The sequence below is a fragment of the Hydra vulgaris genome, chromosome 04, assembly GCF_038396675.1.
Source record: "Hydra vulgaris chromosome 04, alternate assembly HydraT2T_AEP".
Classification (NCBI taxonomy): domain Eukaryota; kingdom Metazoa; phylum Cnidaria; class Hydrozoa; order Anthoathecata; family Hydridae; genus Hydra; species Hydra vulgaris.
The window spans coordinates 4,431,101-4,457,689 of record NC_088923.1 but is presented as its reverse complement, the minus strand read 5'-3'; the positions used below and the strand labels follow the sequence as shown (position 1 = coordinate 4,457,689).

Sequence of the window (26,589 nt, the reverse complement as noted above, 5' to 3'; positions counted from 1 at the left end):
TTCTTTCCACAACTTAAAAGCTGCTTACTAATAAAATATGACCCAACCTTGATTCTTACATAAACACGCATGCGCATTTCACAAAGATACATCTGTGGCTGAAACTTGCCGATAACCTTTTATTTTTCCGGTGAGAATATCAAGTTCTCTCCTTACAGTACTTTCTATTCTTTTCTGAGAATATATTACACACTTTTCAAAGAATATACTGTTTTCTCTTTCACGAGTATATTAAATACTCCCGTAAAAACATGTTATATTCTACATTATGTATTATTATATAAAGTATATAATATAATATATTATTATACTATATTCTATACTCTTATACAAACACAAGAATGCATTTGTATCATTACTACCTCGTTGATTAACTTTTTCCTTTATCTTTTGTGAATACATCAAAATGTCTATCCATGAGATATACTTTTTATCTTAGCATGCATAGCGCTGTGGGTAGATTTCTAACTGGAATCAATATGTATTTTCAACATATTTTCAATTGATCAAAGCAGCCGTGGCGCAGTGGTTAGAGTACTTGCTCTGATCCAAGGTTAAATGCCAGATAAGCAACAATGATAAAGAAAGTAGCGTGAATTTCCTGGTTAAATGCTCTTACGCAGCGCACAGTGGGCTAGCTGAGCAAAACCCTTCACAACCAACTTTTATATTGGAGTAATTTCTTTTTGTAAATGTAATCTAGAGACCCCCAGCACTCTAAAATTGATATAATTTTTTCCCTACTGTGATTAAACTTAGTATATCAATTTTACAACAAAAATGGCAATATTTTTTTTTTCAAATATTGGCGAAAATGTAAAAAATCATATACAAATGAAACACGAGGTCAGCAAGAAAATATTACAACATTTTAATCTCTTAAAAGTTTATATTAGTCCATTGACATGATATATTGAAATAAGAAAAAGAAATATGAAAATTTATTTTTTATGCTTGCTTTTTTTCAAAGTGTTTTTCAATAAAACCCCTTAAAGTGCGCTACATTTTATTTAACCTTTACACAAGCCAAAAAACACATGGCCGCAAATGCCATCTACTTTAAATTACACTTTCGTATATAGATAAAAATCTATAACCAAATTTTTTGAGCTCAGCTGAGCGCAGTAGGTGCTAGGCTTTTTATTATAAATGATACCCAATCGTAGATTTTGCTTTAAAAACTGAAGAAAAAAACTGTTCTTTATGCGTCTTCATGCGTTTAACATTTAAATCTGTTAAAATCTTTTTTAAATAGCAATTTTAATGTTACTGTGAAAAATTATGTAACATTTTATGAAAGAGGAGGGAACAAATAAGGGTTTGGAGGCTGGGAACAAATAAACACCAAAATTTCATCCCTCCCTCACCCCAAACGTGAGGGCAACAAGTTGACAAAATATTTTTTATACGATTCTCAACTAAACTTATATTCATCGATAAATTTTAATTTACATAGTATTATCTCTAAAAAATTATGAACTTATAAAGTTTGTAACCCCCTCAAATTGAGGGGGGCTTATACGGTCATAATTTTTGAGCGCTGAAAGATAACACTATGAAACTTAAAATTTATTGATGCATATGATTTAGCTGATTATAGTACCAAAAATATTTATCAACTTGTTGCCCTCACATTTAGGGTGGGTGGTCGTGGTGGGGGAAGGTAAGGTTGACGAAGTTTAGGGGCTTATTTGTTCCCAGTCTCCAATCATCGCAACTTTTTGCAAATCATCATTATTCGACATAAATGTAAACATACCAATGTTTGGAGTTTGATCCATGCCTAGAAGTTAGCTTCTCAAACACCGAAAAAAGGCTGGATCCGTCACTAAAGAGAATATTTATCATTTGTATTTATGTATGCAAAAAGTTTTTATTTATGTAAAAAGAAGAGTTTGATTTAGTAAAGAGAATTAGCTTGTTACGAGGAAAAAGTTTTTTTAATTTCTCGTTGTGTTAAAAGTGAGAATACTACATCATCTAGTACTTTCAATTTTAATGTCGTCTTAATAACTTTTCAAAAATGCCGTTTTCACCTAGAAAATTGTATTTTAAATGTGTCAAACGTGTTTTGTTCATTTAAATAACGCCCATAAATTGAAAAACCAGTAACTTAACTGTAAAAACTAGTCATTTCATACACCGCGATATACTTGTTTTAGACTAAAGCAACAAAGAGTACAACACAATGAAATTCTCCAGGCCTCAAACAAATTATGATCTAATGATGAAAATATGTTGTAGCTACGTTACTAAGGTGTCCAGAATAAGAAGGAGTCAGGGAAAAGTCAAAGGCTCCAATCACCCTGAGGAGGCCAAGAGGCTCTTGATGTACTAATGTATGATGTATGTAATCACCTAGATTATTATAATAAAGTTCAACTTTATTGAACGTTATTTGTTTATATCAAAGAAATTAGGAACATATATAATAAAAATCACGAAAATATCTTGACAACCCATGACCACAACTACCTATGCGATTGTAACCACTCCTGGAGACCAAATATGGCTAGATTTGATTTTCCTGATATTAATTACTTATATTTAGACACACAACATGTACCATCTAATTGAAAAACCATCAGGATATTCCAGGACCACCCTTGACCACCCCTAAAATGATCACCTGAGCGATCGTGACCACTCTTGAAGATCGGATATGCCCAGTTTTAAATTCTCTGACCGAAAATACCTATATTTAGACTGAAATAATTTTGAACGGTCGTAGCTTCTAAACAAGAAATTTTTTTTCGATGAAATTTGATATCTGTCAATAAATTTCAATCTAGTTTAATATAACACAAAAATTTTTTTTGAAATTTTTTTTTAGGAATCATACATTAGGGGTGGGAGTGGTTAGTGATAGAAGGATTTTCTTTAGTACCACAAAATTGTATTAAAAAAAATTCCATCGAGCATGTTTTTTGAGTTTTAAAGTTAAATTGCAAACTGAACTATTAACTTTAAAATGCTTAATCATGCGAAAAACACGTTGATTTTGTTAAACTGTTTTGCATTTGCTACTTCAGGAATTGAAAGGATTTAAGACCTGTAAATAATGATAAAACAACATATATAAATGAACATAAAAAAAAAAAGACTAATCAAACTTTACCAAAGCTATATTCTGTAAAGAATATTTAGTTAACAACTCAAACCTTCCTATCATGCTTTGCTCAAAATGTACAAAAAAAGTTGCTGGGACTGACCCTTACTTCACTATGCGACCGTGGTATGAAGGTAAAATGTACTTATTTATACATAATGTACTTTAATTAAAATTTAGTTACGTTATTATGGCAACTATAGTTACTAGACATATGCTGTGAAATTTAGACTGGTATTCCAAAGTTATTAGAGGGAGAAAATGTGAATGTTTTATATGTAAAAACAGACTCAAATCAAAAATAGAAAAAGTATTATTCCTATATATATATATATATATATATATATATATATATATATATATATATATATATATATATATATATATATATATATATATATATATATATATATATATATATATATATATATATACATATATATATACATATATAGTAGCGTTAGAGCTTGGTAAAACCGAAAATTTTCAAAAAACCGGTTTCCGGTTTTTTAAAATTATAAAACCGGATAACCGGTTTTACACCGGTTTTTTATTATGAAAAATGGGGTTCACGATTTTGAGATTGTTATTTAATAACCTCAAATTAAAATAATTGTTTAGTTGAATATGTTTCGGGAACACTTGTTTAAAAAGACCGAAAACGTTTCAAAAAACCTGCACAATGACTTATTTGTCCAGATTGCTATTTTTAAGTGACACAAGGAATTTAACATCCCTGTGTGTGTAAATAAATTGAACAAACTTTAACTAAAACTTCCGTTAAGGTATGAAGTTTTAATTGAAGTTAAATGCCTAAAACTTTTTATTAACAATTTACTTATGAGTTTAAAGCTAATTTTTAAAATAATTTTGTTATGATTTGTAAGTTATCGCATAATTTGCCTTCATTGAACAAAACATACAATAGTTTTGATAAATTGAATATTTCTTCCTTAAATTACACAGTATCTGAAGATCTAAAGGTTTTGCTTTAAATGGTTAGAAAACAGACTGCAACATCAAAGCACCCTTATCCGTTTTGCATGACCTCATCTCATAACTTTCAAAAAGCTGATCATTATTCTTTAGAATCTTTGTGCAGATTGTAGAATCTGCGAAAAAAATTAAAAAGTGCGAAAATATACACAAATGTTGTTTAAAATTCTTTATTAAACGGGGCAAAAATAAAAAAATAATAGAGCTTGTAAGTATTCTTGGTCTACATATACTGTTAGGTGTTGTAGACAAAATTTTAAAAAAAGTGTGGGTTACAGTCTGTCACCGATATCTGTTTACGATAAACATCTGCAGAGTATACTTCCAAAGGTAGAATCGTTTGGAAGGCAATGCTTGTAATAAGTTGCTTAAAAGCAGTTGTTACTTACAACTATATTGAAAATTATTAACACATGTCAAATTTTATCAAAAAAAATTTGACATGTGTTAATAATTTTGAAAATTCGTTTGAAGGTTACGACCATTCAAAGTTATTTTAGTGGGTAATAATATTACTTTTAGGGGGTAAATGAGAGGAATTTTAAATATCATATTTTTTAATATTATTAATATCATATGTCATAAATCTTAAACGAAAGAAGATTTTTTTTATAAAATTTGAAAACTGTCGATAAATTTTGATCTAATTTATAATAGAACTTTTTTTGATCTTAGGATACGTAGTTATAGAAAGGGAGCAGTTAGGGGTCAGGACGGGGGTGGGTTAGCTCCAATTGTGCGCTTTAATTACACCATACATACGTGGCGTTACTGGGTCCCTAGGATAAAGATTTTCATATTATTTTTTGGTAAATGTTCAAATATTCAGGCTTAGCCCAATTCAAACCACGATCCAAAAATCTTAGAAAGAATATTTAAAAGATTTATTCATAGAGCTTTATCAATTTGCTCTGAAAAATTTTTAAACAAAGAAATCAATTTCCTAATAAATGTGTGTGCTGAAAACGAATACAAAAGGAAAAAATTACAAAACCTTAAAAATATTGGTATAAAAAAACGACACTCAAATAATGAAATAGTCTTATCTAACAACGAAGCAACCATGCCAACTATATCATTACCCTATATCACTACCGTGGATCCCAATACTATCACTAAAACTTCGAAAAATCTTTAGGAAAGCAGGTTACAGGGCAGTCTTTAAATCTAGGGTAAATCTTAAATTTTTGCTAACTTCACGCAACAAAACAAAACTGCCATCAAATAGCTATCCCGGAGTATACCTAATAGAATGCGAGTGTGAACAAAAGTACATCGGCGAAACAAAAATGAAACAAAAGCAAAACAACACCAAAAAAATGTTTTTGATGAAAAATTGGAACAATCTGCAATTGGGCATCATAAAATTAAATGTCCATGTAATATAAAATGAGATCGAGTAAAAACGTTAAATTAGATGATGGTCAGTATGTAAAAACGCAATTCTGGACGCCATATTTTTTATACTTACGTAACATTAAAGAAGCCTAATTAAAGCGAACTTTAAGAAGCAATTAAAAAGTGAAGTTACCGTTTGTTTGTAATTAAATTTAATTAACAATTTATAGTTAAAGCTGAAGATGCTAGTATCAATATCTAGCGAAAATGTCCTAGATTGAATAAAAAAATTAGTATTGAGAGAATTCGTATTTATTGATGTTTATATATTATATATATATATATATATATATATATATATATATATATATATATATATATATATATATATATATATATATATATATATATATATATATATATATATATAAATTAGTAAAAAACACTTATCTAACTTTTATCTTCGACTTGAAGTTACACCATTGCTGGATCATCAGGAAGAGTTACTAAATCTCAAAAAAAAGTCAATTTATAGAAAAATTTTTTACATATATTATAAGTATACATATATTATAATATTACATACATTATAAGTTACTGAGTTTGGTTATATATATATATATATATATATATATATATATATATATATATATATATATATATATATATATATATATATATATATAACCAAACTCAGTAACTTATTAATATGGTATTTCACAAGTTTGCTCATTGCCTAAAAGTTTCCTATTTTTAAAATATGATGAAAACGAGAAAAAACATCATCATATACATAAATTGACTGCGAAAGAGAAAAAAAACAAGAAAATTTAGTTTTTTTAAAAACAAAAACTCACTTGAGTCGTTTTATGACTTTTTAACAAGATTTGAAATTTTCTTAAATTTGAACATAGTAGCTATTAATTTTACATATTTAGATTTGTATACCTTTTTTAATTAAAATTTTTTTTAAAAACTAAAGTTCTAAATAGGGGTGTCCCGGATAAACTTTTATCAAACTTTTTAAATAAGATTGTGAAATCTCTCTTGTTTCAGGCTGAACTGCCAAAAACTAAAATTAAAAAAGATTTAGGAATTATTTCAAACGACTTGGAATTGTCTAGTATAACATACTTTAAAATTCAGTTTAACCTGGGTATACCCACTTGATATTTTAATAACTTTAACTAGAAGAGGTCATTATGAAGGTCATTAAGAGGTCATTATATGAGGCTTCACCAACAATTAAGAAACAATCTATAGTGATCCAAATCAAGTATATTATTAATTTGAAATTGTATAGAACAAAGAATTGTAGAATCGTTGTAAAAGACAAATAAAATCGAAGTAATAAAAATTTTTCCATTAGTTATTAATTTCTTAATTAATAACTAATGGAAAAATTTTTAAGATTTTGGGGCCCTAATGATAGGTTTTAAAATATTCAGGCTGAATAATGAATAAAAAAGACTTAGAAAAAATTGTGATAAATTTATCACCAAGTAATTTTAGCACAAAATTTAAATTTTGTGCTAAAATTAATTTAAACTTATGGCTATTCCGCTTCCATATTTTAAAACTTATACAGGCTCTTTGCATTACTTGAAAATAAAAAATTAAGTTAAAAAAATCTAAAAAAACCCTCAAAAGCGCATTGAATAATACTAGTAAAATTGAATTATTTAAAAAATCAAATAATGATAATAAAAAAATTATAATTTTTTTAAATTAAACTTTGTACATTAAAGTACAAATACTATTACAAAGCTTTACAACTTAACACAGCAATGGTTTTCAGAGTAAAATATTATCTTAAATGTAAATTTAAATGTAAATATAGATTTAAAAAAAGTAGTTTGTTTTTCAAACCTTTTTTTTTTTTAAACTCTAAGCATAACAAAAATAACAGTTGTTTAAAAATTATAAAACTGATGGTAAAACTCGACTATGCTGTGATTCTTCTACGATAGATTTCCATTTTTCCTCTCTCCTCGCATCAAATCAGGTTGCATATTTTCTGTCTAGGTCAAACATTATATGGTTTCTTGCGAAATGTGTAGGATGGTTTCATGCGAAAGATGTTCTATGTTCTATACGAAAGTTTTAGGCTGATGCTTTTTTCCAGTGAGCAAATCTAAGTTTTTTGTAAAATCAAGACCCAATTTATTTATATTTTATATAAACCATTTATACTCTTTTTCTTATAATAATTTTCGATAGATTAGGTTTATTATATTAAATACTTCTTTTTAATATATTATAGTAAAATTTGTTATAATTTTCTCGAACTCGTTTAAATACACTACTTAAATGAATTCGATATTCAAGCACTTATTATCGGAATAGGATTTTAAGTATAACGCGAAAACTGGATTTGCTCAGTGGAAAAAGTTTCCACCAAAGTTTTATGTGAAAGTTCTTTATGGTTTCATGCGCTACGCTTCACTAATTGGATCCATTGCTATATGCGTTGCTAAGTGACTAAGTTCATCTACTTTATTTATTTATTTATTTAGCAACTTAATGCTAGTTAAGTAACTTTTACAAAATATTACAAAATAAATGTTCACTATATAAGTTCATTATTCTTTAGTGTTTGAAGCAGTTTTTTTTTTGAATTTTTCATAGTCCAGCTAAACAAATTCACAAGCTATTTCCTGGTATAGTTTCAAACCAAACACGAACAATGACTTCTGCCATGCTCTATTATATTGGCTGCTTTTATGAAAATAACTAGCTTGGTCTAGTGTAATGTTGATGCAACTCACTATTTTTTGAATAGAACTGTTTAAATATATTATTTTCATTTGATGTAATATTCTGAATAAAACAGAGTGATTTAAAAATTATTATATTTTTTATACTTATCCAACCAGGCAATTTCAACATTTCTGTTTTGTGAGTTGACCAGTCACATTTTAATATAATTCTCATCGCCTTGTTCTGTAGTTTTTCTAAGATATTTAAGTTATTAGTGTTGACATCAAGAAAAATAGAAGCACAATATTCATAGTGGGGAGCAATTATAGTTTGAAAGATTATCTTTTTGGTCCATTGAGTTAAAGATTTGCTTATTCTACCAAGATATCTAGTTTTCTTTGCAATTTTATTTGAAATATGTTTGATATGTTCTGTAAAATTAAGTTGGTAATCAATAATAATCCCTAGATATTTCACGCTATCACTAAACTCAATGACTACGTCATCCAATATAACTTTTATGTTATGGTTTTGATTTATTAAACTATTTTTTCTTTTTTTTGAAGTAATAATAAGCATGGTCATGGACTTAAGAGTATTTAATTTAAGTTTGTTATTACTTAGCCATTTACAAAGTATTTTTAAGTCTTGATTTAATTTAAAAATAGTTTCTTCGAAGTTTGTACCCTCAATACAAACTAATGTATCATCAGCAAACAACTTTACAAAAGAATACTCAATTTTTGATGCAATATTGTTCATGTAGATAATAAACAAAAGAGGTCCAAGAACACTACCCTGTGGAACCCCTATATCACAAACCAGTTCTCCAGGTTCTTCACCTTTTATTTTGACTACTTGAGTTCTCATTGAAAGATAGTCTGCGATCCAATTGAGAACTGTACCTTTAACTTTATAACCTTGTAACTTTTGTATAAGAATCTTTCTATTAACTGTTTCAAATGCCCTTTTAAGATCTAGCATTACTGTTATAACAAATTTATTGTTATTTAAAGATGATCTCCATTTGGAAAGAAGTAGTTGAATAGCTGATTCAGTTGATCTATTTTTTCTGAAACCAAATTGATTATTATAAAAAATATTATTACTTTCAAAATAACTTGACAACTGCTTGTGAACAGCAATTTCTAATATTTTTTCATAAGTAGGAAGCATATTAATTGGTCTTAAGTCTTGTGGTAACTTTGGCGACATTACCTTTGGAATTAGAATGATCCCAGTTTTTAACGATAAATTAATAATTTTTAATAGAGTACTTGAAAATGATGAGTATAATTTTATGAAGATAATAACATTTAAGCCCTCACACATTGCATTCTTGTTTTGTAATTGATTTACTATTTCATTTAAGTCTTGCATAGATAAAGGAATAAATTCACAAAAACAAGGAATATTATCATTTAGTGATAAATTTTTCATAGCATTATAACTCATATCATTATGAATTGATGTTTCAATATCTATAATACTTTCGATTAAAAATTCATTATATTTATCTGAAGTGGATTTATTTGTTTTATTTCTTTGAATACTCCTAATAAGATTTTCTTCGTCAAATTTAATATCATTCAATATATTAGACTTAATTAATGGTTTGATAGTTGTTAGATATTTCAATGAATTCTACATAGCTTTAGGATCATTTTTGACTGAATCAATTTTTATTTTATAGTAACCAGCTTTTAGTTTTCTTAATATTGATGTTTTTTTATTTCTTATTTTTTTAAATTTGCTATACTGTGTTTTACATTTACTTTCACTAAAACCATGGTATTTAAACCAAACATATGTTTTCCATTCATGATTATACTTTTTTACTGCATCTGTGTATTTATAATTTTTTAACCAGTTATTGTGAATAGATGGATGTTTGTTGTTGATTTCCTTATTCGTTTTATTAACTATTTCTTGCATATTTATGTTATTTTTAATAATTGTTGTATAATTATTAGCCATTACTTCAATATCAGTTTCTTTTTTCATATTTCTTAATTCAACTGAAATGTTTTTATTTAATAAAGAATAATCAATTTTATTGAAGTTCTGTTTACTGCTGTTGCCAACATTGTTTGCTTTTTTAGTTTTGGATTGTCTCTTTTCTTTGATAGAGTATTTACAAGTAATCATTTCATGATCAGAAAGTTTTTCTTTTTCGTTAGTTTCGATAAGAGTACAATTTGAAATTGCTAAGTCTATACAAGTACTTGATTTTTCAGATATTTTTGTTAATTTACTGTTTAAAATATACATTTGATTATTTTTGATAGATCTAGTTTTTTAGTGCTATAGAGTGTTTGTCATTTGAAAGTGTATTTATGTTAAAGTCACCAAGAATGATAATATTTTTCGAACGAATCGTAGTAATCCAAATATCGAAAAACTCCAAGAAGATGGATTTGTTCTCCTGTGGAGATTTATACAAAACACTGAAATGAAACTTAATTTTGTTAATGACTAGTTCAGTAGATAATAATCAATAACACTTGTCTTTGACGATAGATTTAGGATCAGACTTTACTTTAATGTCATTTTTATAATATAATATACAACCACCGGTATGAGCACTTGATGATTCTAAATTTATAAATGAATAACCTAAAATTTCAAGCTCTTTTTCAAAGATTAAGGATGTTAGGTGGGTTTCAGTTAGTCCAAGTATATGAGGTTTAAATTTTTTTACATATAGTATAACTCTGTCAAGTTTATTTATGAGACCATTTATATTTGCATATGCAATTTTAATGTCTTTTACTACCATTGATTGCTAGTTGTCATAGTTGTAAATAAAATTTTGCTTTAGGGTATATATATATATATATATATATATATATATATATATATATATATATATATATATATATATATATAAATATATATATATATATATATATATATATATATATATATACACATATTTTTGTATGTATATTTGTATATATATATATATATACATATACATATATATATTTATATGTATATATATATATATATATATATATATATATATATATATATATATATATATATATATATATTTATATGTATATATGATTTTAAAAATTTCTTTCAATTTAAATTTATTATAAATTGAAAAAAATTTCAATATATTCTGACAAAGATCTTACAGCCATGGTCATTAGCAATTTGTTAAAAAAATTAAGTTAATGCTTATATCTCATTAAAATCGAGTAACACAATTGATACAAAAAAAGTATACTTAAACATTAACCTAAACAAGAAAAATAAGATGGTAATAGTATTTATATTTTTTTAATAGTTTCTGTCTATATATATGTATATACAGGAAAAAATGACTAAAAAATGTAAAAAAAAAGGTCCTTGTCTATATATATATTTATATACAGGAAAAAATGACTAAAAAATAAAAAAAAAGGTTCTTAAAACTATTTCGTGGTAGTACTACCCAATATAATTTTTGTTCCCATGGGCCTGATATATATATATATATATATATATATATATATATATATATATATATATATATATATATATACATATATATATATATATATATATATATATATATATATATATATATATATATATATATATACATATATTATTATTATTATATAATATAATAATAATAATAATAATAATATATATATATATATATATACATATATTATTATTATTATAATATAATATAATAATAATAATAATATATATATATATATATATATATAAAATATATATATATATATATATTATATATATATATATATTAAACATATATATATATTATATATATATATATATATATATATATATATATATATATATATATATATATATATATATATATATATATATATATATATATATATATATGTAGGCACGAAAATAAGTTTCTCCTAAAAAACTATAAAAATAAATGAGTTCAAATAATATTTACATTAACTACCCTTTTTAAAAAAACATTAAAAAAAAATAGCATAAGTAATCATTTCTAAAGAATTCTTTTTATAATAGTGTCAGCAAATTCCACAAATGTGTGAAAATTTACAGTAGTTAAGACATTTGCAACTTCCTGTAATTTAATTTTTGGTATAAATTGAAGTTTTATTAATTTGATCATTCATTTCTGATGAATCTTTGTTGATGAAACACAGTGTCAAATGGAAAAAAATTTAGTTAAGTGATTTTCTACTAATATAATATATATATATATATATATATATATATATATATATATATATATATATATATATATATATATATATATATATATATATGTATATATATATATACGTATATTATTATTATATTATATTATTTACTTTTTCCTCATTTTATTTTTAAGGCTTTTTCCTTAAGTTTGTCACCTTTATTATTTTTTGTTGCCTTTTTAATACTTTTTTTATATTGGTGCCTCTCTTCTAATGGTGTTAATGTAAAAATATCAAGTATTTCCTCATATTTTAATCCTCTCAGATTTTTAATTATTGTTGCTTGCCTCTAAACTTGTTCTATTTGTTTTATATCCTTTTCATAGAATGGATTCCAGACTGAAGTAGAATAAAATATTTTAAATGGCGACAAACCAGTTGAATTCTATGTCTCATTGAATTTATATTAGGATTTTTAAAACTGAATTAGACCAAGTATTTTGTTTCCTTTACAAATTGTCATTTTAATGTGATGTTCCAATTTTAAATGTTCTGCTAAATTTACATCAAGTTCAATTTTAAACTTTGTTTTTCATAAAATTGTCCAAGCACATGTTTTTATATTAGTCATTTCATAATTGTATCTAGAGTCATTAATGTATCAATGTATTAGACAAAAAAGGAAAACCATTGATTTCGTTAATGTGAGTGAAAACTGAAATGAGGATTTATTTGAAGAATGAGAACTAAAATATAATTGAATATCAATATAAGAAAAGGAAATAGAAGTTAAATTATTTATTATTACTGAATGAAAGTTATTGAATTGAAAATTAAAATTTAAAAAATAAAAATTTTTATGACAATTTATTTACACTTCCTTTATTGTGGTTGCATAAGTCTGACCACCAATCTGGTTAAGTGCTCTTTGGCTTGTTGGCCATGCTTTTATAACAAAAGATTAAATGCATCGTTGATGTAAGTGTTAACCTATTACATCAAAAATACATTTAATCTTTTGTTACAAAAAAATATAAATATTTCAAGACACTAAAGAGTTGATGAATTGAATGGGAAGATGAAGACATCAATAGAGATGAGAGTTTTTATGAAACTAAACAAGAATATGTGATTGAAATTCAAACATATTTTCTAACAGTTTCAAAAAAATCTTATCTCAATTAAATTGAATTGTTAAATGACTGGTTTACAAATATTGTTAGATTGATTGTATTATATTATATTAAGAAATTGATTTAATATTGTTGTCTTGCAACTTTGATAATGATACTTAATAAGTTAATATCCTCTTTAAAATTTCTAAAAAAAACTTGGTAGAAGTGAAAAATTAACCGAATAAGGAACTGAAATAAGAAGTAGAATTGTTGAAATCATAAGAAATGAACTAAAATTATTTTTAAGAGAACTGATTTAAAACTAAAATAGGACTTTTATAAGTAAAATTAGAATTACAAACTAAATCAGAAAGAAATTATATTTCAAAATTAAATATCACCACTCTTTGCTTTTGGTTATTTAAAAACGCTTTGCACTAGTTTAGTAACTTATGCTAATTTCTAATCTTAAATTAATTTGATACAACCTTTTATGGGGAACTTTGTCAAATGCTTTATTAAAATCTAAAAATGCTATGTCAACAGAGTTGTTTCTTTAGGTGACTGGTTGCAATGAAAAACGATGTGTTGGATCCATAGTCATTCCTGATGAACAAAAACATACCAAAATAGAGCCATCACAAGTCAAAAATGAAGCATTGAAGTTTCTTGAAGAATATTTTCAGTCACAACAATGGTCAGTTTTTGGATCTTAATTTTAAGATCCTTACATTATAAAACCCATGGATTGGAATGAGACCATTCAATTTATATTTACACTTATTTTTTAATCATACTTATCATTACTTTTTTATTTTAGTTTAAATAAAAAAATGAAATACAATTTTTTTTTGTTATTGTTACCCTATAAATTTTTTGTTATCGTTGCATGTCATTTAAGTTTTATGCTTTTGAGAGTTATTAGTTTTTTAATTTGTTTTGTTAAGTTTAAATACTCTGGAGCACAAAGAGAGGATCAAAGAGGTTCTAACAGAAATTGACAATTGTAATTCTTATGAGTTAACAGAAAAAGAATTGATATTTGGAGCTCGTCTTGCTTGGAGAAATGCATCACGCTGTATTGGGAGAATTCACTGGAAAAATTTACATGTATGTTTTTTTAAAAACTCAATAATAATAACAGTTTTATTTTTTGAATAAATAATGATAAAAAAAATGAAACAAATAAAAACAAAGTTAAAAGAAAAAAAACTTCGAAAATGAAAAATAATAAAAAAAAAAACTAAAAATTTTTCAACCAAAATTTTATAGAAAGAAAAGAAATAGCACAATTTTAATTAATTTTGTTCATTGTTTATATGACTTGTGTTTTTGTATATAAACTGTACCCAGCTAGCACACATACATTGGGCTAATATTAGAACTATGTTGCGCCTATTGTGTATATATATATATATATACATGTGTGTATATATATATATATATATATATATATATATATATATATATATATATATATATATATGTTGCGCCTATTGTGTATATATATATATATATATATACATGTGTATATATATATATATATATATATATATATATATATATACATATATATATATATATATATATATATATATATATATACATATATACATACATATATACATATATATATCTATACATATAAATATATATATATATATGTATGTATATATATATGTATATATATACATATATGTATATATATATACATTATATACATCATACATTATGCGTAAATGTATGTATAATGTATATATGTATATATATATATACATATATGTATATATATACATTATACATACATTATACGCATATATATTTCAATATATACATATATACACATATATATTTCATCCATTTTTGTCAAATTAAGGTATTGTAGTTTATTCTCCTCGGGCATTTGCCCTGCCGAGAGGTATTAATAAATGTTACAGTAGTTAAGAAATAAAAATACAAGGTGGTCTACTGTTTTACTATTAAAATACATAAAGACAGACTCCCAGGGGGCTCATGTTTAAGAAAATAAAAAACCCACTATATAAAAAATCGAAAACGAAAAAACGAAAAAAATTAAAATTCGAAGAAAATAAAACGAAAAAGCGAAAAAGAAAATTTAAAAAAAAAAGATTTTCACTAAAAAATATATCTGGGCATTTTAATTTACAAGAACTTTGTTAATTTCTAGATTAAAATTATTTTCTCCGCTCCAGATATTTTTGCATTCTTGTAGAAAAGAAATCTTTTCATTATTAATAATAGAAATTTGGAATTCGTCTGACTAAATTCTTTTAATTTTGCCTTGGAATTCCAGCATGAGCGTCCTTCTGGGGTAAATTTTTTTGTTGTGGAATGACCTCATTCTATTGCAATATATTATGTATAATAGTTCGTTAGTTATTAGTTTTCCAATATAAAATTTATTTATAAAAATTGATGAAAAGAAAAGTAGTGATTTGAAAGTGTTTTTAAGAGGTGTTAGGGATGGGTATATTTTGTGAATGAGGGCTGAAGTGTATTTTACTAAGGGTTGAACTTTTTCACACTTAAACATCATGTGTTGTATGTTTTCTGATTCTTTCATACATTGTGGGCAGAGATCGTCTGTTATATGGCCTCTTTTTTTAAACAGTGTATTGGTGGGTAGTGCAAAATGTATTAGTTTATACTTTATTTCATCGGCTTTGTTGTTGCTTTCATTTTTGTGTATGGATATAAACAAATAGGCCCATTCTTTTGTTGAGGTATTATTCATACTGTTGAAAATTTCCTCCATCTGTAAAACTTATTGGGTGTACTTTTATCGTTGTTATTTAGGGAAGTGTTGTAAATTGCTTTAGGAGTTAAGTCAAGGAATAGTATTCGACGGTAGTTTTTGGTGCTTATGCACAACGATGTTTTGTTGTAGTCGAAGCTTTGACTTTGGGTGTTTATCATGTTTTTCCATTGGGGTGGTAATGAATTTATTATGGTTGTTAAGAGGCGTTGTTTTATACCAATAACTTGGCTTTCCAGAAAATCCTTGACAAATACTTTTGATATGTCTCCTAGCATGATTATGTTATTATTTATGGATTCTTGAGTTGGTTTCATAGTTTGGTTTTTGTTGCGTATGTATGGGTTGAAAAATATTGGTTGCATTAGCACTTCGTTGATGGTGAGATTCTTATGGTTATTGTGTTTTAAGTAGAATTTATTCCAACTTTTCATTGTTTGTTGGTAATACGGAGGTAGAGTTTTTAAAGAATCATATGAGTGTGATGTGAGAAGGACAAGGTTTCCTTGATTAGCGTTTCGGTATTGATTAAGTATGTAGGAAGCTGAGTCTTTCCAGGCGCCATTTTTGTTTTTGTTATATAACTTTGAGATCCAGCTCAGCTGTAAAGATTCGAGTTTTTTCTTGACGTCGACTATATTTAAACCTCCCTGGTCTATCGAAAGTTTTGATGTTTGCTTAGGGGTTTTTATGGTGCTGTTATTCCATAGAAAACTTTCTATTTTACGTTCAATTATTTCGATTTTTTTGTCAGAAGGAATGGGTATTGTGAAGGCTAAATGCCATAAGCTGCTTAAAAGGGTTTGATTTATTATGATAGCTTTACCTTTTATGGATAACTTGAAACGCTTCCAGCTATCAATTTTTTTGCTAATGATGTTAATACTCTCATCCCATTGACGGTTTATGTAGTTACTTGTGTTTGAGAAGGTTATACCTAGACTCTGGAGAGTGTTGGTGTGCCAGGAAAAATTGAGGAAATTTTTTTTTATCCGAGATCTGTTCATTCCGAGCCAGAGGCCTTGGCATTTGGTAGTATTTAGTTTAGCTCCTGTGGCTAGATTGTATACATTTAGGGCGTTGTCTAGAGCTTTTATAGAATTGTCTGAAGAGAGGTAAAGGTTTGTGTCGTCGGCGTATTATTGGAGCTTTGTCTCTTTGTTGTTAAGAGTTATTCCCTTTATTTCGGTATTTTTACGGATGTATCCTGCAAAAACCTCAGCTTGCAGAACGTTGAGTGTCATTGAAAGAGGACATCCTTGTTGTGTTCCCCTGTGTATGTCTATTTTTTCTGATAGGAAACCGTTTATTTTAGATGTGAACTTATGTCATAGTACAGTGTTTTGATTAGGTTTATAAATTGCACGCTAAAACCAAAATTAAATAGGCAGTCATACAAGAAGTTTCTGTCGACGTGGTCGAAAGCTTTTATTTGATCGATAGATACGATGGAAGCATCTAAATTGTTTTTGTTGGCGATTTAAATAACGTCTCTAGTGTATGCAAGGTTTTCGTAAATGGATCTGTGGGGGATGCATGCGGTTTGATCTTCTTTGATGATTGACAGTAGTATATTTGCTAGACGGTTTGAGATTATTTTGGCAAGTATTTTGTAGTCGGTGTTGAGAAGTGATATGGGTTGCCAGTTTGAGATATCAGCTTTATCCCCTTTTTTATAGAGGCAAGTTATTATGGCTTGTTTTTGGGTTTCTGACATTTCGTTTTTCTGAATGATATCGTTTAAGACTTTAACTAAACTTTCTCCTAAAATATTAATGTTAGATTTATAAAATTCCGTGGTTAGCCCATCTTTGCCGGGTGATTTATTGTTTTTCATTGTTTTTATTGCATTTTTGACTTCGGCTAAATCAATCGGTTTATCTAGTGAATGCATTTTTTGTTCAGAAATTTTTTTATATCTGTATTTTCGAGTAGATGTTATTGCAGCGTGACATCGTTTTTGCAGTTTTTATAAAGGTTTTTGTAAAATATTTCAAATGTTTTAGTGATATTAACTGTGTTATTTTTTTCGTTTCCGTTCTTATCTTTGATATTAATGATTACTTGTTAAGACAATTTAGCTTTTTCAAGTTGAAAAAAAAAATTGATGCATTTTTTGCCATGCGTCCTCCATTTTATTTTTGCGCCGTTTAGTTTGTTTATTTCAAAGGTTTGTAGCTTTATTTTAAGGTTTTCACTAAGATGTTTCATCTTGGGATTAAAAGGCGCTTTTTTGAGAGAGTTTTTTAGCTGTTTTTTAAGTTTATATTCTTCTTGACGGCTCATTTTTGCCTCCGTTTTGCTAAATTTTTTTGAAAGAATTTTAATTTCTTCTTTAAGAGAATCCCAGTCAGATGTTTTATTGTCAGACTGATTAATTTTTTGGTTGGCTAAATTTATAATTTTTGTTAGTTTTTTGTTATAATTTCGGTTATTTAAAATTTTGTTGTTTAAGATCCATAGTTTTTTTCCGATATCTAAGTTTTTAAGAGTGATGGTGGCGCATATTGAATTGTGGTGGTCGGAAAAAGTCATCGTGTTCTATGTTTATTAATTGTCGCATGTGTTTGCTAATATATAAGCGATCTATAAGTATATTCTTTTGTGCAAGGATTAAATTTCCTCCACGTGTCTTCTACGTTAAGCTCTTTTAATAATGTTTTGAAGGCCTCCATTGAGAGACATTTTTTTCAATTTGTTTGTGGGTGCCAATCTATTTCTTTCAGAACCATGTTAAAATCGCCCCCAAGGATTATAAAATGGTATCTAGAATTGTTTTTTTTTTAATTTTTTTGATAATTTTTGAAATAAATTTTTCCTTTCGAACTGGTCAGCTTGGCTTGATCTGGATTTTGCGTATATATTAATTAAAAGAAAATTGTGGTTATCTTTTTCCACAACGATATAATTAAAACGACCGTTTTTGTCATCGGTATGTTCAATTATTTTAAAGTTATAATTAGTTTGGTTAGTTAAAATTAAAGTACCACCTGTGTGTGACGTACCACTCGAGAAAAAGCCTGGATTATTCCATTGTCGAATAAAGTTTTCTATAAGAAAATGTAAGAGTATTTACATATTTAAATTTCTATGTAAGATTATTTACATATTTAAAGTTGAGCATTATGACCTTTCTTTTTGGCCCTTTTGTTTAGCAACACTTTAGGATTAGTTCATTATATTTCAATCAATGGCCTATGGGACACCATCTCTGATTTTTCTAGTTAATTTATACATATTAGAAAATCCTAGATATAATATATGTATTATGAATATATTATGCAAATGGATTTTGCTGAAATTTTTTATTTGTAATTCAGGAAAAGTTCAGTTATCAGGAAATTCTATTTCCATTTTTTAATCTACAATATTTAACAAATTCTGATTATAACCAAATTTTAACCAAACCACATTTGGCTATCCACTATAAAGACCAGATCAAGGAGGGGGCAACCACTCATATCTTTCATTTTAAAGAAATGACTTATAATTGGTTGCACCCCTCACAAGGACCAGTAAATAGATTAAAGGGGCACTGACTTCCATTGATGCCTTCATTAATTGATAATTGAAAAATAGGGTTTTCTTTCAATGCTGACATTTTTGCTTTAAACATGACAAGTTTTAAATGTTTGCATTATTAGATAGTTGGGTATAAGGGTAGATGCATCTATCTACCCTTAGATCTTAGATCAATACAAAGTGTTAAAAAAATTTACAAGCATTTCAAAATGGCTTAAAATTGGAATTTTTATTCGAATGAACAATATAGTTTTAGATATATTCGAGTTATAAACTGCAACAAGCTGCTTATGTTTTGCCCATTTATTGTAGACAATAGTAGCTAATCAGAAAACTTTCCAGTAAAGATCTGTGAATGAATAGAAAAATAGTACAGTTAACTTTATTTTGGCATTTTCTAGTGATTTTCAAATTTATTTCAAAGTTGAGGAGGTTATAATTTTCCTCTAATATGATACAAGTTAATAAAAACCACTTTTAAAGAGGCAACTATACAGAAAATAATTTAAGAAAAATAGAGACATTTGTTAAATGTAAGAAAAAAAGTTATAGTGCTTTAAAGTAGTCTATTTTGACCATTTCTAAATCAAGAGGGCTACTGTGTTGTGTTTTTAAGCCTATAATTTGTAAATTGTTGCATTTGGAAGCCTACATAATGCACATAATAATATGTAAAAATTAGGAAAATCAGAGATGGTGTCCCACAGGCCATTGGTTGAAATATAATAAACTGATACTGAAGTGTTGCTAAACAAAAGGGTAAAAAAAGAAAACATTCAAACTTATGCAATAAGCTATGTAATTGACTCATTCTTGTTTTAACAAAAGTCTATTTACACAACTTCAACAATTTACACCAAAAATATCTGCAGATGCACCATGGTGTACTCATCACACTGTTATGATTCTAATATTTTACAGCTGTTAATGATATGTTTTCAGTTTTTTGTCTTGAAAAAACTAAATTTTCCTAATGAAAATAAATATTATATAGAACATATTGTTATTGTTATAATTAAAATTTTTAGAAGTTTTGCGAAATCTTTATTATTATTAATTTTTTGCTGCTATTTTTTGTTTAAATCCAATTTATACAACAAAACAAAAGAGATATTTTGTTAAGCCAACCCACCAATAAAAAAAAGTGATCTTAAAATGTAAGTATTATTTTTTAGTGTTAAATAATTTATGTAATTTTAAATGTGACTCAATCAATATGTACTGCCTTGCAAAGCAGACATATAATGGTGTTCCTGTGACTTCTGCAAAACATTTCCATCAAGAGCTATTAAAAATAATTAAATTTTAATATCAGGAGTTTTCCGTTTTGATGGTTTCACATAAAATCACTCAAACTTTAGGAAATTCTGAACCATATATACTCATATTTTTTTCAAACTTTCTTGGTTATTGCATATAACAAACAAAGTTTAGGTCAGGATTAGGATCATCATGATCACCATGCTACTGGTGTAACCTAGTAACACCAATGTGTAACCTGGTAATAACATAGTGGTAGAGTGCTGGCTTCATAAGCAAGAAGTTCCAAGTTCGATCTTAGTTTAAAGAAATGATTTCTTTTTACTAGTCACACCAAGTAGTTGCTGTAGCATTGAATCATCAAACTTTACAAAATTAGGTGAAAGACATACAAAGTAATTAAATCTGTATCTTATATGGCAGAAAGCTTGTTGTTATCCATTCAATGCAAATCACTAGTATGTAGCTGTAAAATTTTATTATTATATATGAATGTTTAAGCAGTTTTATATAAATGAACAGACAAGTGTAAAATGTAAAACTTTGTTATTTTTAGAAAATCTTTGTGTAGGTATAATAAAAGTGCCACAAGCCAGGATGAGAAGTAGTTTTTATTTTCGGCATATTGCTCCTTTTATGAATCTCTGCAAACTTTGTATACAAAAGATTGCAAAATATGGTGATGTTACAGAGCAGGAACAAAATCAGGGAAAGCAAGGTGAACATTTTTTTATCATGCAAAGTATAAAGAATGGCGTCAAATAAAATCTTCAAAATTTTAATATATCAAAATTTTAATAAATCTCTTTCAAATTTTTCAAAATTTTTTTTCTCCTAAAGAATAGTGAGGAAGAAGGTTGTGCACATTAATCAAATGGCAAAATGTGTAACTAAAGAAATTAAAAGCCATGTCAATATTTTCTCAGAAAAAACAAAGTAAATAGTGAAAAAAAAGTTTGATGAAACTAACTTTTCACACTTGCATCACCTGGTTTGTTAATATTAGAAGTACAAAATAAATTTGCTACATACAAGTCAAATAAAGCTATATCGTTTTTTATTGTAAAAACAAGTGGTTCATATACTGTTTATCACCAAAAAGCCAAATTACTGTTGGATGCATTAAATATTAGTAAATATATATATATATATATATATATATATATATATATATATATATATATATATATATATATAGCAAATAGATTTATTAAAAATTTTTTTTTGCCTAATCGAAAATCATGAAAACATGATTGCACAGTCTGATGATTTTCTTAAAAACTGCTCACCACATATTTGTATAACATACTTAAGTAATATGAAGATATGAATCAACAACAAGAAATGACAAACAACAGACCATGTAACTTCATTGACTTCAAGAGTAGTGTTTGTGGGTTTTATTCAACTTTAGTGTCTTGCTTTAAAAGACTGGAGGCTTAATCAAAGACTTTGAGAGGCCTGCCTTTCCATTTGTTTAGTTCCCACTCTTTTTAGTTCTCATTCCTTGAGTTCCCACTTTCAATCACAGTAGCTTTAGCAACTAAAACCAAATTCGGATTATGCAATGACTTTGTTGAAAATTATTTCTGGAATACCTAACAAAATTCTTTACATCTTACAATTCTTTACAATTGGTATATTATAAAAATGAAGAGGGTATACTAAGACATACTTCCCACTGGTTTATATCAAACAACATTACACCTTTTGTAACCTTTATTTACAAAGTATTTTAACTAATCATATTACCATTAAAAGCAAAACTTTCTAACCTGTTTAAAATACATTTGTTTACTTATGGTTTTTCAGGGCAGTAAAATTCAGTTATGAAAGTTTTTACATTCTGGACAGTGCTAGATAATTTAAAATGATGATACTAAATTCAAACATAAAAAGCAGCAATATATATCTGAACCTGCTGTCACTTAAGAGGTCATGTAATGGTAGATTAAGTGATGGATCAACATTAAAGCTAAAATCACCATGGAAATATGATGCTAAAGTTAAGCTCCTCCACCCAGGCCATCTGCATACTTTAACTCAGAAAGATGGCAACTATTTTATTGCCAACAAAAACATATTGAAAAACTTATCTGAAATGTTAAAAAAAATGCTGAAATTGAAGAAGTATATGCAAAATGACAACAATATTGCAAACTATTAAAACTAAATTTGTACCTTTTTTTGGAAAATCTTTTATATTTATGAATCAAAATCCTGTATATTTTTAGAAACTTTATGAATTTATTTTGATTTAATTAAATTACATTTTGAAATACTTTTTATTAATGTCTTTAAAATGTGGTTTATGTTTTATATTATAGTTCTATGTTTCTATTGTTCTTATTGTTATTGTTTTTTTTGTTTTTAAGTTGTATAAATGAGTTCTTTTGCTAATTTTTAGGCACATTTCCTTTAAATTTTAAAACTACAATTACTAACACACTTAAAACTACAGTTAGTAACACTAATGTATTTTACAATATATTGATTAAATACAGAATGTAAATTTTTATTTAATTAAACATGCAGGTGTTTGATTGTCGCCATGTAACTACAGCACAACAAATGTTTGAGTGTTGTTTACAACATCTTCGCTTTGCAACAAATAAGGGGAACATTAGGTAACCTAATACAAATTATTTTACTGTTGATTTGTTATTATTGTTATTTTTCGTGGACTTTTTTTACAAAGTGATAAAAACTATTAAATAATAAACTCAATGGTAAGTCAATATACCAAAAGTTATACTATATACCACAACAAATGTTTACCAAAAGTTATACTATATACCAGGGTGATTCTTAAAAAAACATTTGAAAAAAAAATCTGTTAATTTAAAAAATTAGCTTATAAAGAGTTTTTTTTATTTTTGAGCATTAAACATTTGACCAATCCTTATTATGATCCAAAAGTTTTTTATCTTAAAGTACTTGAAGATTAATAATTAAAAAAAGTATTATTTTTTATTATATTTATAAATCTTTTTCATTTTTTAATCAAAAATTGTTTTTAATATTTACTTTATCACAAATTCACTCCCAAAATGTGAGAAAAATAAAGAATAGTGAAATTAAACTATAACATATAACTTGTAAAAATGTTACTTTTTTTAACTCCAGCATCATGCAAGCAACAACTATTTAAGTTATGATTTAACAGAAAATAAAGAACGTGATGTAAGATTGAGTTTAGGTTATTCAAAAAGTTTTGATAGCTTGCATGAGCAGTGATCATGGTATTATTTGTAAAAAAAAGATGAGGACCTTATGAGTAAAGAGCGGAGGTTTAAGCCTAGCATGGTCCAACAAAATTTAAAATGCGGTTTTGCACCTTGCTTTAAAGAAAGAGGGTCTTATTAAAAGAATCATCCCAAATACGACAAAATTATTCCATTAAGTATGTATGTATGGATGCATTAGGTATGTATACATGGCTAACTATATGTATATAGCTCCCATGAGAGGTCAGCAATGAATGATAGAATGAGTCACAATGTTAACTTTCTGAGTAAGAAATTGAAAAGAGCAAAAGTTTTAAACTTTAGAGCCAGCAAGGTTAATTTTATTAGAGCCAAGCCAATCAGTGTGATGAGCATTAAAGTCACCAATGACATCAATGCTAGCTGAGGGGTAAAGAGAAAGGGCTTGGGCAGAATTAGGGTTAAAATTATAAAATCAAAATTTATATATTTTTTTAAAAATGAATAATACTCTTGAAATTTTTATATAGTTTTCATATTTTTGAAATCAGATTAAAATATTTTTGAGCAAACCCTGATAAATTTATGAACTAATTTTTAAAATCGTTGGGGTTGGTAATTGCGGATAGACATTTTTTCAAATGCCGTCCTAAGAACTAACCTATTCTGTATTGCTTTTACTGTTGTTTGTTTATTTGGAAATTTTCCTAATATAAGGAATACATGTAGGCACCGAAGATAATATGATGTGAAACCATCATTCATTATTGTCTTTTATTATGATTATCTATGATCATGAAAAACTATAAAAACAAAAGCAGTTATTAAAATAGTAAGTTATTTTGGTCTTTACTTTTAAGGTCTACAATATCAATTTTTCCACATCAAAGAAATAACCATGGACAATTTCGCATCTGGAATCCGCAGCTAGTAAGATATGCAGGATATAAGCAAAATGATGGAGTTATTGGAGATCCATCAAGTATAGAAATTACTGAAGTAAGATTTTAAGTTTCTAAAGAAATGTTTAAATAAAATTTTTTTTTTAAAAGATTTATTTATTTTTGTATAGCAGTTTTAATGTTTATTTTTATTCAATGTTTTTGCTTTTAGGTTGCATTGAGCCTGGGTTGGGTTAGTAAAAGAACAATGTTTGACATCCTTCCTTTGATCATTCAAGCAGGTAGTAAAGAACCTCAGTTGTTTGAAATCCCCAAAGAATATATTCTTGAAGTAAACATTCAACATCCAGTGTAAATAGTTATTTTATTTATAAATTCTTTTTGATTTTATGAATTTTTTAAGCTTTGTATACAAAGTTTTTAAAGTTACCTAGGAGATAACATGTGAAGGTTGGCATTATGGAGTACAGTTTTGAATGTTAACTTTTAGTTTTCTTATAAAAGAGAAGAGTAATTAAAAATAAAAGATTTTGGCGGGGGTCTTCAGAACATACATCAACTATCTTGCATTTGATAGATGTGGAGAGGTTATGGCTATCACCCTCAATATTTCTAAAGCCTTTGATAAAATTTGACATACTGGTCTTTTCCATAAGCTTTCTTCTGATGGTGTTTCAGGTAACATCTTTAAAATTATTGAATCTTTCTTTACCAATTGTAATATAAAGGTTGTCCTGTATGGACAGCACTCTTCTTGATTTTCTGTAACTTCCGGGGTTCCTCAAGGTTCTATCTTTGGCCCTACTTTTTTAATTTACATTAACGATCTCCCAGAAATTCTCACACCTAAGGTAGCATTATCGCTGATGATACTATCGTTTATTCTTGTCTTGATAAGAAGCCAACACTTTCTGATTGCTTGGAAGGGACATTTGAGCTTGAAAAGAATCTCACTTTTGCTACAGCAAAGGGCTCTAATAAGACTCAATTTTTTCAGCTAATTGTTATCGGAATAATCTAGCTCTTCCTATATTTATGAATGGTAATGTACTTGATGAGTCATCTACACTTTGTCTTTTAAAATTAACTCTTACTTCCAATCTTTCTTTGAAACCATATATCAAATCCATTGCAAAATTAACACCTGCTAAAATTGTATCTCTATCGTTCTTGCAACCTTCTTACTCCACATTTTTTTCTTTATCTCTATAAATCTCTAATTTGTTTTTCTATAGAATACTGTTGCCATATCTGAAGTGGATCTTCAAATGATGCCTTTTCTTTTTTAAACAAGGTGCAAAAATGAATTGTAAACATAGTGGGACCTGCACTTGCAGCCAACCTTTAACCATTGTCACATCATCATAATGATGCTTCTTATAATTCTTCTGTTTATCTTGCTTCATAAACTTCATCTTTTTTCTTCCAGTAAATTTAAGCATCTTTTTTCAAAAAAAAAAAACTCTAGTTAAAAATTTTTTTCCGCAATTAATTTTTTAGCGGTTGTTTGGAAG

At 26.8% G+C, this 26,589-nt stretch overlaps 1 protein-coding gene across 1 annotated transcript in view; it reads left to right on the top strand.

The window, feature by feature from the left end:
- The window catches only part of LOC101235628 (nitric oxide synthase 1), a 153,258-nt gene that overhangs the window by 19,951 nt on the left and 106,718 nt on the right, over positions 1-26,589 (top strand). The window contains exons 3-7 of the mRNA XM_065795281.1: positions 13,970-14,106; positions 14,357-14,519; positions 23,503-23,594; positions 25,034-25,172; positions 25,287-25,426. Of these exons, the coding sequence (XP_065651353.1) occupies positions 13,970-14,106; positions 14,357-14,519; positions 23,503-23,594; positions 25,034-25,172; positions 25,287-25,426 (671 nt within the window). The remainder of the gene's footprint in view (positions 1-13,969; positions 14,107-14,356; positions 14,520-23,502; positions 23,595-25,033; positions 25,173-25,286; positions 25,427-26,589) is intronic.